This window comes from Prinia subflava, chromosome 12 (assembly GCF_021018805.1).
Source record: "Prinia subflava isolate CZ2003 ecotype Zambia chromosome 12, Cam_Psub_1.2, whole genome shotgun sequence".
In the NCBI taxonomy this organism is placed as follows: Eukaryota; Metazoa; Chordata; class Aves; order Passeriformes; family Cisticolidae; genus Prinia; species Prinia subflava.
This window is the reverse complement of record NC_086258.1, coordinates 15,542,534-15,559,744: the sequence shown is the minus strand read 5'-3', so window position 1 is coordinate 15,559,744 and position 17,211 is coordinate 15,542,534. Positions and strand designations below refer to the sequence as shown.

The window sequence follows — 17,211 nt, the reverse complement described above, 5'->3', positions numbered from 1 at the left end:
ATTTTATTAAAATTCAGTAAAAATAGTATCTTATAAATCATTTATATAATGCAGATTTGCTTTAAGATGAACTAGTGAAACCATGATCAAGCAAAGATGTGTCTTTGGCACCCAGCCTGCTGTCATAATGGTTCCCATAAATGTCAAGACATAAAATAGAGTATTCTGGCCTGGGTCAAAGGAACATCCAGAAACAGGGCCACAAGAAAGGTTATTTAACATCATTGGTTATTGTTAGCAGGCGTAAAATGCAAAGGAGCCCAGAGCTGTTGGGAAGAAGATTTACTGCAAATAAAGTATTTGATTATTAAAAAAAACTCTCTCAAATAAGTATTGTGAAGATTTATATCCATGGAAGTTTCATGGAAGATGTGCTCTCTAGGAATAGTCTAGAGATGCTTTTTTTGGTACTCTGTCTTGCACTGTTCTGTCTTGTTCTGCTGAGAGGCCCTTAAACCACCCTGCAGCTTTTCCCATTACACCACTGCAGTGCTTGCTTTGCCTCAGGTGGGCAAAGAGCTGTTTGTGAGCATCTTTTTTCACTCCTCTTTGGCTTTACTGATGCTTCTACTGACCCAGTACAAAGAACCTTGGATAAGTTTACAGAAATAACTGAAACTATAAGATCCAAAATAATGAACACCAGTATTTAGAGCAGTTTGGAGCTCAGGTTTTAATTTAAGCTGTACCTAGAAATCCACAGGCCATGACTGTGCTTTAACTCCTGTGTTTGCACAAACTGCTCAGTGCCAAACATTTGTTTTTTCCAAATGGAAGCATTATGTCAGTAGTCCCTACAGCTGGTATGATTTGTCTTTCTCCTATCATTGGAGGATTTCCAAACACGAGAGAGGCATGAACACAGCCTGAACTGAAAATCTGAAAAAAACAGGTTCCTTTCTTAAATCAGGCTGGAAAGAAAGCCTGGAAACAGCAAGGAGGAGCTGACCAAATACTGCAAACAACACTCTCCATCAGAGCTGGTGATGCTCTACACAGAGTCCTGCTTTTCACTAGTGTTCAGGCCTCTTCACTTGTTTGATAAATATTTGTTTAGAGTCTTTCATCCTGGTTTTATTCATGTGAATGGCAGTGTTTTATGTCCTTAAATCCAGCTGCTAAGACATTATGAGAGTAAATCATTAAATTTTTTTTTGTCAAGATCAGCAAGCAGAAAAAGATGGCATGAAGTGGTTTCTGGTGGTGCTCTCTGTCAGTTTTATATTTCAAAGGAAGCTAATAAATAACACAATTATTTGTTTGGAAGCCCTTGGAAACCCCAATAAGACCACCATCATCCCAGGCCCTGGGCATGGGAGGAGGGGAAGGAGACAGAACCTCTGCTGCTCAAACCTGTCTTAAAAGCTGGAGTGGCAGAATGCACTGCCCAAGGTCACTCAGCAAGGCAGTGGCAAATGCAGGAATAAAACCCAGAATTCCAGCTCCATACACTACTCTGCAGCCCCAAAAAGCAGCAACAGAACTCCTGTCCCTCTGTCTAATTAATCTACTCAGCAATTCAGTAATTTAAGTGCAAGGAAAAACAAATGTCAAGACAAGAAACAAATTCTACTGTGGCTGAGGCTATTTACTTAACTCAGAAGAAAGTGCTTTCCTGAATGAATCTACAATAGGGTCAGGAAGTGTTTTGTGTCTTCCCTTTGCCCTTTATATGTCTGTCCATCTCTCTGATAAGCTGTTAAAGGCATGCTCAGTATAACAGAAAGATTGTGAGTGGGAAAGAAACAGGTGAAAATAAACTTCTTTTATTTTAAAGTACATGAATCGAGTATTTAAAAAAAAAAAAAAAAAAAAGAGAGAAAAAAAAAAAAACTTGGCCACAAGTAAGTTACATAACTTAAGCCAGTCTAAAATTATGTGCCAGCAATTTACATGAGTTTTATGTAACTGTTTATACTGCTGTTTATTTAAAAATTACTACTTATCTTGGCGACCGCAGCAACACATCGTGCATTTGCTAGCTCTGGAATACAGGGCACCTTCATTAAAACACATAGTCACCAATATATTAAACACACAAAAAAGCCCTGCTCTGACATAACATGAAGTGTCAGATGGAAAGCCGCAACAGCAAAGACATTCAGCGTTCACAACAAAGCAGCCCTTTGGGGTGTTCAGAACAGGACTGGAACATGCTCCATCCTTAATTCACCCAACAGCTTTCAGGTCCTTTACAGCACAGTTGGTGCAGTCTACAAGACCAGCTCCTGTTCCTGGGCTCTTATAAAGGACCCTCTTCAGCCTCAGCTTTCTATGCTTGAGCATGTTTATAATTCAGCATTTACGTGCTGAGGTGAGGCAGCCTTTTGTTCTTTCTTAAAGTCCCAAGGACTTCAGTGGGACACAAGTGGTTGGTAATTTCTGTTTGCTCTCTCTCACAAAGGAGGCAAAGATTTAGCTAAATCTTCATGATGGGTTTCTCATTAACAAAGTACATAATTTTTAGGTCTAGATCCATCACCAGGATGGGTGAGTGGCCTTGTACTGGTAGCAGGAAGAGCTGCAGATATCCCACAGAGCCAGGCAGTGGGAGCAACGCTGACCTAATACATGGATTTTGCCCTTGTTTTGGGGCCTGTTGACTGAACAAGGTGCTCTACCCCTCCTTACTTCATTTTCACTTCTATACAAAAGGAAAACTGGTATCCATGTCCTCCTAGGAGGTTTCTAGCCAAATGAATCATTATAGCAGAATATCATGTATTATTTTTAGATGACCATTGCAGTAGAGAGCTGAAAACTGGCAATGCAGAGCAGCAGATATAAACCTAAGTGATAAATTATTTCCATCAATTTGCATTTCTTTAAAGCTGTATCATGTCGTCTTCTCATTTGAATCAGTAAAATCATGCAGGGAAAAAAGTTTGTTAAAATTATAAGTAAGCAAGAAAATTCCGAGACTTGTTATGAGTTACTTTATGACAGATATACTTTGAAATGAGGGGAAAAAGAAGGCACTATTCCAACACAGCTGTTGAAAAAATATTTATTTTTCAGCTATGGAAATTTTTTATTGAAAATGGGGGACGGGTTTTTTTCCAAAAGTGAGGTTTTTAAATAAATATATTTGAAAATTAAGTTTTGAGTAACTTTGGATACACCATCTTGTTAGGTAAATATCCTTTAAAAGGAGGATTCTCAACCATGATAACCATAACCTGATCCACAAGTTAATACCATATTCCTGTGTTGCAATTACATGGGGCTCAGCCACCACTGGCTAAGCTAAAAAAAAAATGCAAAATGCTGGCATTGCTGCCTGCATAAGGAGAGGCCCAGCTGAGCCCCAGAGGGTGGGATGGGGCAGCCAGGGGCACCCCGGGGTGCACCCTCAGCACCTCAGGACAGGACGAGCACTCGGGCACTCTCCCAAGGCAGTTGTTGTCCCTCGAGGGGCTGGGACACTCCAGGGTCACCCAGGGGCTCACTGACACCAGCTGGGGCAGCAGCTTGCCCTGGGAGAGCAGAGCAAAGCCCTGAGATTTTCCATCACAAAACCTCACAAACTTCCCCGCTGCTCCCGAGATGGCTTTGAAGGCCATGTCAGCCTGTCCTCCCCTTGGAAACTCAGCGTCTCTCCCCAAACTCAGCAGGCTTTGGTTATTTCTGAGAACAAGCTGCCATGCTGTTGTACCACACCAGTATTGTGATTTTCCTGCTGGTCACAGGCGTGCAGACAGGTAGGATTGCAGTCCTGCTCAGGTTCAGGCATTACTCCTCTTCAGACAGAGTGCCAACATCTCTAAATCCTGGGAGCAGTCCTCTAAATGCCAAATGCAAGTGGAAGAGGACCCACATCAAGGACAGGGCTGCAATGTTTATTTGTGTAAGCTACCCAAATTTAAATATGCCTCTCCAAGTACCAGGTTATGTCTGGGAAGCCTCCAGTCCATAGTTAAAAATTTGAGAAGATCAAAAGCCACTTAGAGCCACTTCTCTCACCCTTGGCTTTTGCTTTGTGCTGTGTGAAGTGTGACCCAACCACTGCCCCTCTCTTGGAGCAGGACACTCGGGCATGCCTGGGAATCCCAAAAAATGCAGGATTTTCTCCCAGAATCTGTCCTGAGTGACACTGTCTTGCTTGACATGGATCCTTGAAAAGAAAAATGGTGTCTGAAGCGACTGCAAGCCTGTTCACAACACGTTCAGCAGTTTGCACAGAGTTTCTCCTTCTGGAAAACAGAAAACGTGTCTAAGTCTGCAGCATTTGTACAGTGTCTGCAGGGATTGAATACAAGTGGAGTTAGAAACCTTGAAAATCACGGTTTACAATGGAAAGTCTGACAAGCCATCAAGTTCAATGTTACTTTTAAGTATTCTTATAATTAAACTGTCAGCAAAACCCTACAATATGGCACTGCGACAGTCTCTACGTTTTCTTACTAATGTACAGAGATAGCTTCCATTAAAGGTGGCAGTAATTAGGTATTTAAAACCCGTGGAAAAACTAGAAAAATACACAGTGAAAAAATTCAATGAGAGTATAAAAAAACCAATCTTCTTTTCATTGCAGCAAACAAAAATGTTGCAGAGCATGCTGTGCATTCACAAACTGCAATCATAGAAAAGGAGTGATTAAGGGGGAAGGGAAAAATGAGTTGTGCTATTGATACTTGCCTGTTTGAGAAAAATGTGTTGGCAGTTAAATGTTCTATATGCTGAACAAGAAATTCTCTGAAGCCGTTTTCTTTTAACGTGAAAATGCCAGTATGACACGGCCAGAAGATGAAAATTCCACATGTTGAAATTAGAATACCTATATCCTCTGATCTATTCTAATTTATCAGCTCCAATACTAATGAATATACAAATAAATATACAAAAACTATTCTGTGAATAGTTTTTATGAAATAAAGGAAAGCTTTATATTGAATTCTTTCGTGTAAATCCAGGAAATTCATGAGTTTCTGCTGTAGAATAATTCAAGAGATTAATTTCACTATGGTTTTGGTAGGTTTTCGTGGAAGTTTGAATCTGCAGGTACAAATCATTAAATCCCAGAGGTCTGACTCCAGGATTAACCAGGATGGCCCCTCTCATTAATAAGGAATAATTTAAGAAAAAAGCTGGTTTCTTGCCTGCAGCCATCTGTTCCTCACTTGCACAAATTCTTTTTTTAAATCATCCAGTAGAATTTCATGGTCTGCTCAATACTATTTTATATGCACAATAATTCTTGCATAAGAATTATCGTGCATATAATAATATTGTGCACACAAAGAGTGTGGCCAGCAGGGCTGCTGATTCCACAACCCCTGAGCCCAGCAGGAACAGGAGGGACAGGAGCACTTTGGTGAAGGTGCCCATCACAATTTGAGCTGAAGAAAAGATGGGAGGGGTCTGTCAAGCCAGCAGCTCTCAAATCCCTCTGAAAATGGGTGCAGCTTTCCAGGTCCTGGTGGAGCTCTGTAATTGCAGTGACCAGAGCAGGAGAGCCAGAACCACTAAAACCATCCATGAGCTCCAGGGAGTGTCTGGTCCAAGGAGAATATTTCTGTCCAGATTACCCAAGGGTACTTTGTGGGCCTGAGGAGCCAAAAGGACTCTGCCCAAGCCCACCTGTGCAGATCCAATGCATGTCAGTGCTTTGTGTTGGTTAATATGCATAAACTGCCAAATGGCATTAACAGGTCCAATTCCTTCACCTTCTCTTTTCCACTACTTCTCTGTCTTTAAAAGGAAATTGTATAAATAAGGGCAATGGTGACTCAAAGTAATTTGTATTGCAGTCTATTTTTAAGTATTCTTTCCTGAAAAGCTTTTGAACAATATTTTGGTTTTGTCTCCCATACACAGAGATATAATTTGATTACTGTGTATTTGCTATATATTAATGTTAAACATGACTTTTAGTATCCACATGAACTGGGAAACTGCTAGGAGAAAAGTTAACCTGTGAATGATAAAAGTCTTTTGACTTCTTTGCTTGGACTGATACCTGACTGGATTTTCTCCTGCTATTTGTTTCTAGTGGAATGGAGCTCTTCAGAAGACTTTTCTCCTTTGGCTGGTGAAATAATTATGGATAATCTTCACTCTTTGAGGTGCTCCATCACAGGTCTCAGGACGGTGAGTTCCAGAGGACTCATTTAGGCCTTGATGGCCTTGTCCCCACACTGATACAAAGACACAAGAATTTGCATCACCACCCCTTGGAAATCACTGCAAAGACTTTATTGTAGCAACATGTTCCAGTGATTGAGCATGATATATCTTGTAGTATCCAAAAGTTGCAAAGAAACAGGACCATTTTTTGAGTTATCATTCTCAAGAGTAATTGGGAAAACTGGAGCAAAAGCTGCTGTTTTCTGGATCACAGGATAATCAGTGCAGATCAAAGGCTCTTGAGAAATCTGGGCCTGACTCTGATGATCAATACCTCAAATAACAACTCTTTCTTTCTCATTCTTCCAGAAATGCACATGTTGATGGCAATCATTCTCATTTTTGTTGTCTTTTACACCAAGAAGAACTGGGTTACAAACTTTGTCCTCAAATCTTTGTAGTATGTTTTAATCTGTCATAGTACATTCAAATTATTAAGGCTATTAAAGTTTCTCACTGAAAAAAAAAATCTGAAGCAGTGCTTTGCAGTTGTTACAGCCAAGGTTTTGAATCCAGTGATAGTTTTGACTCCAGTTGTTCCCATTTGCAGGGCCAGAGATATTATGTCCGTGTCTCAGCATACAACATGAGAGGATGGGGACCTCCACGCAAATCCACTCCTGAATATGCTGCTCCTTCAAGTAGGTTGGGTTTGTCTGCTCTCCCAGTTTGCTTAGTGATGTTGGAGTTCATGATGTAATTGTCATGTCATCTAGGAGTGAAATAAATAATAAAACTCAACTCCTTCCAACCCCCAAGAAATAAGCAAAATAATAATTTGTGTATATTTATGTCTCAGCTTTTACTCTTCTCCAGTCCCTTGACAGAAAGTTGTTGTCTAGTCATTAACACTTAAAAAAAAATTAGAAATATTTTAATCTTCATTTCTCTTAGGAGAGTTTTGGCACATGGAACTTCATTTTTCCATACATGAGTGCATCAAAACCTGATTCTGAGCTGCTAGAAGCAGAACACTTACATGTATCTCATGTAATTTTATGTTTTACCTCGTAGCATTACAGATCCCATTCACTGGACCATTCTTACAGCATCATGTACATAAAATTCTCCAGTGTGGACACACATGGTGGTAGGATGCAGCCTGTAAATGTCCCAGAAATGTCCAAAAGCCTTTCCTCCTTTTCCAGTCTCTGACTAGTCTTCTCAGACTCCATTAGGGCTATGATTTGTCATTTGTAATTTTTAATCTATTATAATCAAATTGTATTGTTAGTTGCTCCTCCAGACTTAGTGTTCCCTGCCAAACTGGCTCAATGTATTACAGCTCCCCTTGTATTGATTAATGCAGTAAAGTGGGACTTTTCCTTTTATTACATTAACACCAGTTTTTATTAGGCTAATGTAGCAATTTAATAACCTTGCATGCTAATGTGAAAAAATATAACAAGCTGTACTACTCTCAGTAGTCATAATGGAGAGGGTTGGATAAATAAGGCTTTTGCATTACCATTGTCCCATTTTGCTTCAATTTTGTTCTTGTGTTTTCTCCAGAACAATACCAGAACTAGGGTAAAGAAATATTCTGCTTGAGAACAAAAATGGGCTACAATCATGGGAAAAAGTCTACTGTGGATAACTGAATAATCTGGTGATGTGCAATTACCTTGACTATAGCCAGGTGTAACTACACAGGACTTGGCCCCAGAAACCCAAAATTTACATCAGCTGGGGGACAGATTCTTTCACAGTAGCTGCCATTTGTTCTGCCAAATATCCCTAAAGAAGGAGCACTCCTGGCAAGACAGGTGGTATTTAAGACTGCAGCTTGGTATGATGTGAATTTTGCTTTCAGCAAATCGCATTCTCTTCCCTTTTTACAGCCCCCTGCTATTAACCTTCTGAAATCTGACATAATGTGCCAGTTCCAAAGTTTGGGGGTGTGAAGGAAATCTTCCTGCAGATTTCTGTGGATCAGCACAAAAGCCAAGAAGAGAATTCTGTTCATTCCCCTTGTACAGTATCTCAGGCTGCTAAAGTGTTCCAGAAAGTTCTGGAATTGCTGGATTTAGGGCCACGTGCTTAAGCTTTACAGTAGGACTAGCAGAGCCTAAATGCAAATCTTTTCATTAATTAATACTCACATTAGAGAGACAAGATGTTACTTACCATTGCAGTTACTGGGGACAGAACTTCCCTATGCACACGACTGCCTTCACCACCGGTTTTGAAAAGCAGATTTGTGCTTAGCAAGGAGGCAGCAAGCTGACATTACACCAGTGCTGCACAACAAAATTTATTTAAATTTTAAATGGGGATTTTAAATTTAAATGGGAATACATTGATGCTCCACAAAGTTGTCTGTAACAGCAGCCACAAGAATATGCAAGGGAAAGGAAAGCTTCAGTGCCTGATGCTGATCCAGTCCAACCCCAGAGCATCAAAGGTTGGTGACTGGTCTGTGAGAGATGTGTCTGTGTGTGATGACAGTGAGCACTTGGCCCTGCAGCCTGGAAAGTGGTGGCCAATGTTGTGAAGCTTCTCTGTGAAATCCCAGCAGACAGAAACATTTCTAGGTTTATTCATTAGCAGGTGAGTGATGGACAGTGAGGAGAGCTGGGCTGGTTTCTGTGCCATTTTTAAGGTAGTCAGCAATCTGGAGGTTCAAAAAGTTTGGAAACTGCTGGGGTAGAGAAATCAGGAGGTTGTTTGAAACTTTACCAGTCTGCTAACACCAAAGCACTTTGAGACTGGTGAGTTCCAGTTGGCCCCTCCTGGCTGCTCACAGGAGCTCTAAGGACATTTTCCCCACACAGAGCAGCAAATGCAGCTGACCCTGATGTCTGCAGTAGCAGAGCACACGGGGCAGCCCCTCTGCGGCTGTCACACTGCCCACAGGCTATCAGGATACCAAATGTCTTCTCTTTCCAGCCTTTCATGGGGCTTACTCTGGCTGCTACACTAAATGTAAATAAACAGGTATTTATATCCCTGGCATAGTGAGCCCATTGGAAGGAATGCTTGACTCCAAACTTGCACTAGAAACTGGATCTGTATATTTAGTGAGTGAGCAAACTGCTGGTGGCTGTGAGGACGTCCATGGCCCCTGTGCCAGCACGATGGGAGCGTGTCTCCTGTGCAGACAGATCTCTTAATGCCTTGATCCACCATTCCCCTGGGCTAGGAAACGGGTGCAATGCGCTTTTCTCATTGCAATCAAAGTATGAAAATAGCCAAGCCTGGAATTAAAGAGCTCCTTTCTGATACACAGTTTCTTCCTATTTGTGATGAGTTTGGTTTTTTAAAATGAAGATTGGGGTTCTCATTAGCAGCAAGTGAGCGCAAACAAAGCCTGTTGGAGGCTGAAGGTGTGAGGGACAAACGCAGCAGGTTTGTGCCTCAGGAGTGCAGTGCTGAGCAGCCTGTGGGCTCCAGGGCAGGGACTGCCAGCGTTTGCTCAGGCCTCTGCTGGGAGCAGCTCTCCAGAAGGGATTTTACTCCAAGCATGCTTCTCTGGCTGCAGGGCCAGCTCTGGGTGTGGCAAGATGTTCATTCTCTGCTTTGCAGAACTGCAGGCGAGCTGTGGAGCCTCCTGGTGTCAGGAGCAGCGGCAGAAGGAGCATTGAGTGATTTTGGTGAGGGGCTGAGGGTCAGGACAGGCTGGCACTGACCACAGCCCTGACTGCAGCAACAGAGCTCATTCATGGACAGAAACACCCATTGTCAAGTCAGTCACTACAGGAGCTTCTCAGAGCTGGTTGTGAGCTCTTTGTTAATAATAATTATGATTAATTACCCAGCTGGCACAAGGCAAAGAAAACTCAGTGTACAAGAAACAACAGACTTAAAAACGACTCCTGCCTGCTGAGATGTAAAACTCCTCTAGAGCCGAGAAGTACCAGAGGCAAGAAAATATTTTTAGAGCCTCTCCTGCACCTTTGTGTTTCATTTCTGTTTATTTCCTTTGTTCAATAGACTGGAAAGACTGCAGTGGAAGAGAGCCTCGGCACAGGGGACACACGGAGGCCCTGGAACGCCTCCTTCAGCAGGTTCGAGCAGCTCATCAGCACCACAATTGCAGAGGTAAGGATAAATATCTGTGTGGTAGGGCACCAGCTGAAACCTCTGTGGCGCCTGTAATTTTAGCAGTTTTCTAACTAGGTCATACCTTCTCATTCATCAGGCAAAGAAAGATATTAATATTGGCCCATCTGGAATCACTTTAGCACACTATCTCGCTCTTAACCCTTGAAATTAGTTGGATGAAAAGATCTGAAGGCTGCAATGTGCACACACACAGGCACAGTCCTTCTCCCTCCTTATCCTACACACCCACTGATTTGTTTTTCCCTACAAATTAGTTTCACACAGGAATCCACTAAAATGTTTAAAGGGCGTCTTTTTTATTTCTTCATATAAAGAAATACTCTAGACAGTTAACAACTGGTTTGGATCAAAAGGGAGGGAGCTGGCTGCCTCCAAATGGAAGACACTAAGTGGATGTCATGCCAATCCATAATGAAAAATACTTGCACAATGTAATGGGAAGATAAGATTGCTACATTTCAAAACAGAATGGATCAAAACTAGGAGAGAGTTCAAATCTCAGCCAGTCTTCATTCATGAGAAACAGACTGTGCCTTTAATAGCTCAAGAGCCAAGGCAACAGCTTGGCATTCTTTTTAGAGCCTATGTAAAAACTCCTGTTCTATATGGGTTGTTGAAAAGTACTATTTATTTTCTTAAAATAAACTTCTATCTGGAATAATGCTTCATTGCAAAGGGGCTTACTTTAAATGGAAAAGTTGAACTGTCGTGAAGTTTTCATTTTTCTTCACCTAGTATGACTGCTATGTCAAGTTGCATCAATTGATTTAAAATCATAGAAATACTTTGAGCTAAAATCATCTGGCTGAAATGAAAAGATGCAGCCTTTGTTCTTTACGTGCAAATTTGTAACCATCACACTGATCCAGGGTCTGACACAACCCATTGTAACCATAGCAACTTAAACTATAATGCTTGGAAAGGGAAAGGAGATACTGCAAGAAAATGTTGTTTCTCTAATTAAAATTCATGCAAACATTATCACTTGCAGGTGGTCTTGGTACTGAAAATACAGATGATGTAGTCTATCTCTTCCATGGCTGTTTGTGCTGTTAAAGAAGGATTTTTTCATGGTACAGTTTTTCCTTTCTGGAGTCAGTGCCTATCTCAGCTCTTTCAGGCCACCTTTCCAGTCAACAGGGAGTAAGTGATGGAACATCTGAAAATATTCTTAGTATAAATTGTTTTCCTGACATAGCAGCCCAGAACAGAAGCAGTTATAAACATCTTGCAGAAAATCCCTCCTTTTGACATTTTGACACCAGTGCCTGGTTCTTATAAAATTCCACTGCTCCTGAAATCAACCCTAGTCTCAAAATTTTTCCTAACACCTTTTCCTTGAATAATAAATAACAATACAGAAAATGTGTTTAACTCAGAACATTTTCTTCTGTGCCTGAAAGGCTGTGGGACCTCACATGGGGCAGTACCAGACTGTGGAGTCACCCTGAGCAACACCCTTGCCTCCAACCAAATAAAAATCTCATAATTGCTTGTAATGCTAGCATTACACAGTAGTGTATTTTGGATAAATCAGCATGGCATCAGCATAGGAGAACCTTTGGAACTTGCCTTAAATATATGATGATGTCAAACCCTTTTATTTCACTAATTTATGGTAAGGAATCAAAACACAGTTTGTAGGAAAAGTAAGAATTATGACATCACTTTGACTCAGAAATATTATTCTGATATTTATCAACCTCAGTGGAACCTGAGGAGTTTGACCAAGGATCTGAGATAAGCCGCTGTGTATAAAAGCCCAAATAACAGCTTTCACTTCCTGAAATACAGAGCCTTGATCTCTATTCCTTGCAGGACAAGTGACAGGAAGGTGGAAAAAACTGAGAGCAATCAATCTAAATGGTGTGAGGTTATCTGAACCACGCAGGCAAAAGCCTCAGAAGCAGGAGGAGCTGGAGGACGAGGCTGTGTGCTGCTGTCCTGAGGGATCTGGGAGGGGACATTGCCCACATTCCAGGCAGATCCTTTGCCCAAGTCTGTTCATTCAGGCTCTGCCTTTTGCCCTGTGCTTTGCATTGCAGGGCCTGGAGAAAACAAGCTTACAAAAATACCAGGAAGAATACACTGGAATGTACAGTGAGTTTAAGAGCTTTTGGAATTAGATCAGCTGTTGCTTTTGAACCTGCTCTGTGATATGATGAAATCTCCTAGGGAATTACTTAGGAAGCTTTGCTTTCATATGTTTAATCTTCTGGAAAACCCTGATGATTACAAATAACAGTCATCCATTTGTCTTCCTAATACCACGCTACAGACTATCATAACTGAGTTACTACAATTGTATTTCCTGGCAACACTTCAAATATATTTTTTAAGTATTTTTTTCTTGTAGATCATTCTTTCTAAACAAGAGTGGATTAAGTAATTGTGTGACACTTCATTAAGAAAGGAACCCAACTCCTCAGTAGAATTCTTACTGGTATTTTCCTTCTGAAATTCAGTTGAAATGTATTTTAGTAGACAAGTCAGAGGTGAAATAAAAATGTTCTCATTTTAATTTGATTCACAAGCAGAGCACATAGTTTTAATTGCATTTAGCCAAGAGAGGGATCTCTGATTCCACAGGGCATTTAAGATGTTTCAATTATAATTCTTTGTGAGAATATACAAAAGTAGACTTGAGAACCAAGCTATAGGCCGAGAAATTCAGGTTGGGAGTTTAAGAAGAGACCCCAGATGCACACAAGCTTGAGGGGCTGATGTGGTTCTTGTTCTTCCAAGAGGTTGCTTCTAGGTGTGGGTTGTATTTATGAAAAAACTGCAAAGAAATATTTATACACCCTCTACCTTCAAAGAGAAAGGCTGCCAATGTCATAAATACACCTTTTTATTTAATTGCCTATTTCAATCCAGGTTTGAATGGTTCTGATCTAAATCTAATCACTGGAAATTCTCCCATCTTGGCTGCTGTGTGTTCACTCCCAGGCTTCTATTAAAAGAGCTCACAGCTCAGTTGCTGTATCATTTGTTAGTATAAACTTACTGTGTTGCTACCGGTGCTTTTCCATGAAGGTTACTCTATGTTATTTATTAGTTAATTAAGTAACAGACAAAGTTCCATTTCCTGCAGATCCAAATTATCCTCTAATCTCAGCTCCATGTTTTCTGGCTTCTAGACACACAACACTGTAAAACAACAGCAAATAGCAATATAGGAGAGTTTACAGTCTCCATCTAGTTTTACATTAATTCTTTTGCTCTTGGCTTCTGCAAAGCTGTGGACTAAACCCAAACCACTGAATCGACCAATAACATATTTTTCACTTGTAATGTGCCCTCTTATTTTAATGCTGCAGTCTCTGGATGTTTTATACAAAATTATGTCCTTGCCTTCAGTAATTTCCTCCTCCATTCCCTCTATATTGATGGAGGGAATACAGAAGAAAATAATTAGAATGAAATTCATATTCCTAAATTGATCTTAACCTTGAAAGAAGAAAACAGTAAGACAGGAGTTTTCGTGTAGCATTTGGTTTACATTACTGCAATACAATGAAAAAAGTTCACAGTAAAATAACTGTTATCTGAGGAGATATGGATAGAAATGCAAATGAATATTTTTAGAAGGAGAAGAAAACAAAGGAGTAGTCATGGATTTGGATGAGTCTGTTTAAGCTGAAAAGTGCATTGGAGAATATGCCAGGGAGAACAAGTTTGCACTGGAAAGACAATGGATTTGATGATCTAATAAGTCTCATACATCTGAACTGTATGATTTCACCCCCAACAGAACCTTGTTCTGTTTGTGCTCGCTGTTCCACAGAGCAGTAATTATTGCTAACAATGTGTCTGTTTGCTGGGGCTTTCAATGTGCCAATCGTGGTGCAAATTTATTCAGCATTTAAAATCTGCTGAGCACCTCCACAGATGGGGTTTTGAAAACAGCAAATTTAGATGTTCTTCAAATATTCAAAATTAGAACTCACCAGGGAGACACAAGACAGGCACCTCCTATTCTGCACCAGAGGTAAGTGGGAAATACTCTGAGAACACTTAAGAAGATGCTCACAGCTTTCAGCAAGTGTCTCTTCAGGAGTCATGGTTTTTTCCCACTGGAGAAAGGTGTCCCTCAAAATGTTTCACACTTCAGTCTGCATGGGGATCCACTTCATCCAAATAAACAGTCAGATCCTGGAAAAGTGAGATGCACGTTCACAGTGACATTTTTCATTTTGTCTTTCTTTGCATATCACAGCAAATATCTGAAGAATTGACTCTATTTTTGAAAGTATTTCTGCTGTTTCTCTTACAACAGCATTAAACAGCGCAGATATTGCAAAAAAACAAAAAAAAAAACCAAAAAAAACCCCACCCCAAACAGTGTTAAATGCCCATTGCTTTCAAATCCAGATGTGAACAACAACTGCCAGTACATTAAAAAGTCCTGTGTGTCCCTGGTTCCCCTCTCCTGGTGTCCCCTCCAAACCTGCTCACAGGCACAGAACTCATGGCTTTCAACGCCCATGGGATGATATTTCCTTGGCTTACAAGGCCATGCATGTGAGAAGGGAAGACATTAAGTCAAATTCATCAAAAAAAGAATGCAAAGTATAGAAATTTAACATATTTTCTTAGAACATTGGGACAATTTTATAAAATTCTTCTATTGGAGAGCTGGCCCAGAGATGCTGGCAGGCACACAGCAGGTCTCAGCTTTGACATGAAGGGAACAAAGAGTTTAACACCTCTTCCTTGGACTCTAAATTACTGGGGAGCAAAGGTAACTGTGGAAGCTCTGAGGCAATACACGAGTGGAAGTTGTTGTGATGGAGAAAAAAAAAAAATCCAAGCAACAGCAGATGCATTTAATGTGATATACAGCAAGATGAGGGTTAATCTTATCTCCTTAAAACCTTTCCTTAGGTTACACTGGTGAGGCTGGAATGTCAGCCAGGGCACCAGTTATTCACTTCTTAGAAGCTTAAGCTACGTGTGGTAAGAACTTTAGAAATTACAACACCCTAAAATGTTGACTGATGATTCAAATCCCTTCTTGGGTTTTTGAGACCACTTGCAAAACTCCCATCCTTTCTGAGCATTAAGAGTGTGTAGGGCTGGTTCAAGCTTGCCTCGGAGCAAAACAGCTTTATCTTGTCTGAGTTTGCAGCAAGTTTGCAGACAAGGAAATTGTCTGCTGCTGTGTATCACTAAGTCAATGAAAACGCCATCAAAGGGTTGCATTTGAGCATCTTTCTAAATGTTGTCTTTTGAAAGGATGTAATGGGCACTGGCACTGACTGAAATTCAGTACTGCAGTTCAAGAAACAAAGGTTTTTTATGAGACACTAACTGAAATTTAAGAGCTGGATTTGGTTTGCTTTTTTTTCCTATTTCAGAAAGTTCTAAATTACAAAATGCTGGTCGCAAGCAATCGGTTTCCAGAAGCCTGAAGCACCTTTTCCATTCATCAAACAAGTTTGTGAAGACTCTGAAACGGTTTGTCATTCCTTTTATGTTCAAGACATTCTGAATTTTTGCAGTTGTTGTTCTGAATTAGAGAAAAGCACCTTAGAAATATGTGTGAATATGCCACTACTGATGGTCAGAATGAACTGACAAAATCACAGATGTGTAAGACTGGTGCAGCTGACAGGAAAAGAATGCTCCAGCTCCTACTGAAATCAATAGAATTTTTTCCTTGTTACTTTTGGAAGTGGATTCAAATTATTACAGAGTGAAATATTCTTTGCAAACCCGAAGTGCAGCTACTGAGCTGTTTGAAAGCACTGCCTCTGCTGCTGCTCTTTAATGGAACTGCAACATTTATTCATTAATAATATAAAGCACAGAGCTCAGATAACATGAATAGTCCACTGGCAACAAGATACACGTAGAGAACTCTGACATCCTCAGCTGGGTTTGCAGCCCACTGTGACCCAACTCTCAGCTCTGATAATTTGTTTTAGCAAATGGAAGTTACTTATTCTGGATTATTTCTTCTTTCGTTGCCAGGAGTGTTCAATTTACCTTTTTTCATTGTATTTTGATAAGAGTTTGATTCTTTCAGAAGAGCTCTCCAGAGTCTTTAAATTCCCTACAGTAACTACTTAACATATGTAACTAATTGTGAGGGTAAATATTGAAAGGAATGATCTCTATAAACAGGTTTGCAGATATGTTGGCCAAATTACACTCAATTATACCAATGTAAATCCATAATAACCCACCTGATTTCAATTTAGTTACTTCAGATTTGCTCTGAAGTAAAGGAGGGCAGAACTAAGCACATTAATGATAAGTTTTAGCAAAATTTCTGATTTCTAAAGGGCATAAGGCCTCCATTGTGTACTGTGTGCTCTGGCAAAATTCTCACTCAAACTGATGTCAGTGGCTCACACAAATCCATAATCTCTTAGATTCATGTAGTCTTACATCATCTAAAGTGATAAAGTTCCCAAATATTTTTCAGAATTCACTGACTGAAGCTGCATGACCTTATATTACATAGAATTTTATAGTGGATGACTCACTTTGTCTCCTCAGAACTTAACATCTATGATTCTTTGACTAAATTTGGCATGGATGTGAATAGACATGAAAGGTGTTTGATAGTGTTTCCTTCTCTCTTTAGGGGACTCTACTTATCTGTTATACTTTTTTACAAAGACAATTTGTTAGTAACCAATGAAGATCAAATCCCAATTGTGGAAATCGATGACTCTCACAGTAGTTCAGTTATGCAGGATTTCCTGTGGTTCACAAAGGTAATGGGAGTCTAATTTCATCTATTGCTTCTGCAAATTTGTTGCTAGCAATGCATAGGCCTTAGCTCATCGCTCTGAATGTATGAAATTATGTCATTAAAAAGCTGAATGATTAAATGCCTCATCACTCATGTTAAAGGCAATTTTCATAAACCAGTCATGAGGATTAAATCCTGGCTGGGCCACTGACAGTGATACAATTAACTCTTAAGGTATGATCCTAGATGAGTGATTGCTATGTGGGTACTTACAGGTTTTATGGACATTTAGAGCAAGAGCCTAAAGAAATAAC

General features: G+C 40.2%; 1 protein-coding gene across 1 annotated transcript in view; it reads left to right on the top strand.

Annotated features, from left to right (window-relative positions):
- The window catches only part of ANKFN1 (ankyrin repeat and fibronectin type III domain containing 1), a 54,331-nt gene that overhangs the window by 17,363 nt on the left and 19,757 nt on the right, over positions 1 to 17,211 (top strand). Inside the window, exons 5-9 of the mRNA XM_063409708.1 lie at positions 5,993 to 6,090; positions 6,677 to 6,767; positions 10,060 to 10,167; positions 15,552 to 15,651; positions 16,787 to 16,919. Of these exons, the coding sequence (XP_063265778.1) occupies positions 5,993 to 6,090; positions 6,677 to 6,767; positions 10,060 to 10,167; positions 15,552 to 15,651; positions 16,787 to 16,919 (530 nt within the window). The remainder of the gene's footprint in view (positions 1 to 5,992; positions 6,091 to 6,676; positions 6,768 to 10,059; positions 10,168 to 15,551; positions 15,652 to 16,786; positions 16,920 to 17,211) is intronic.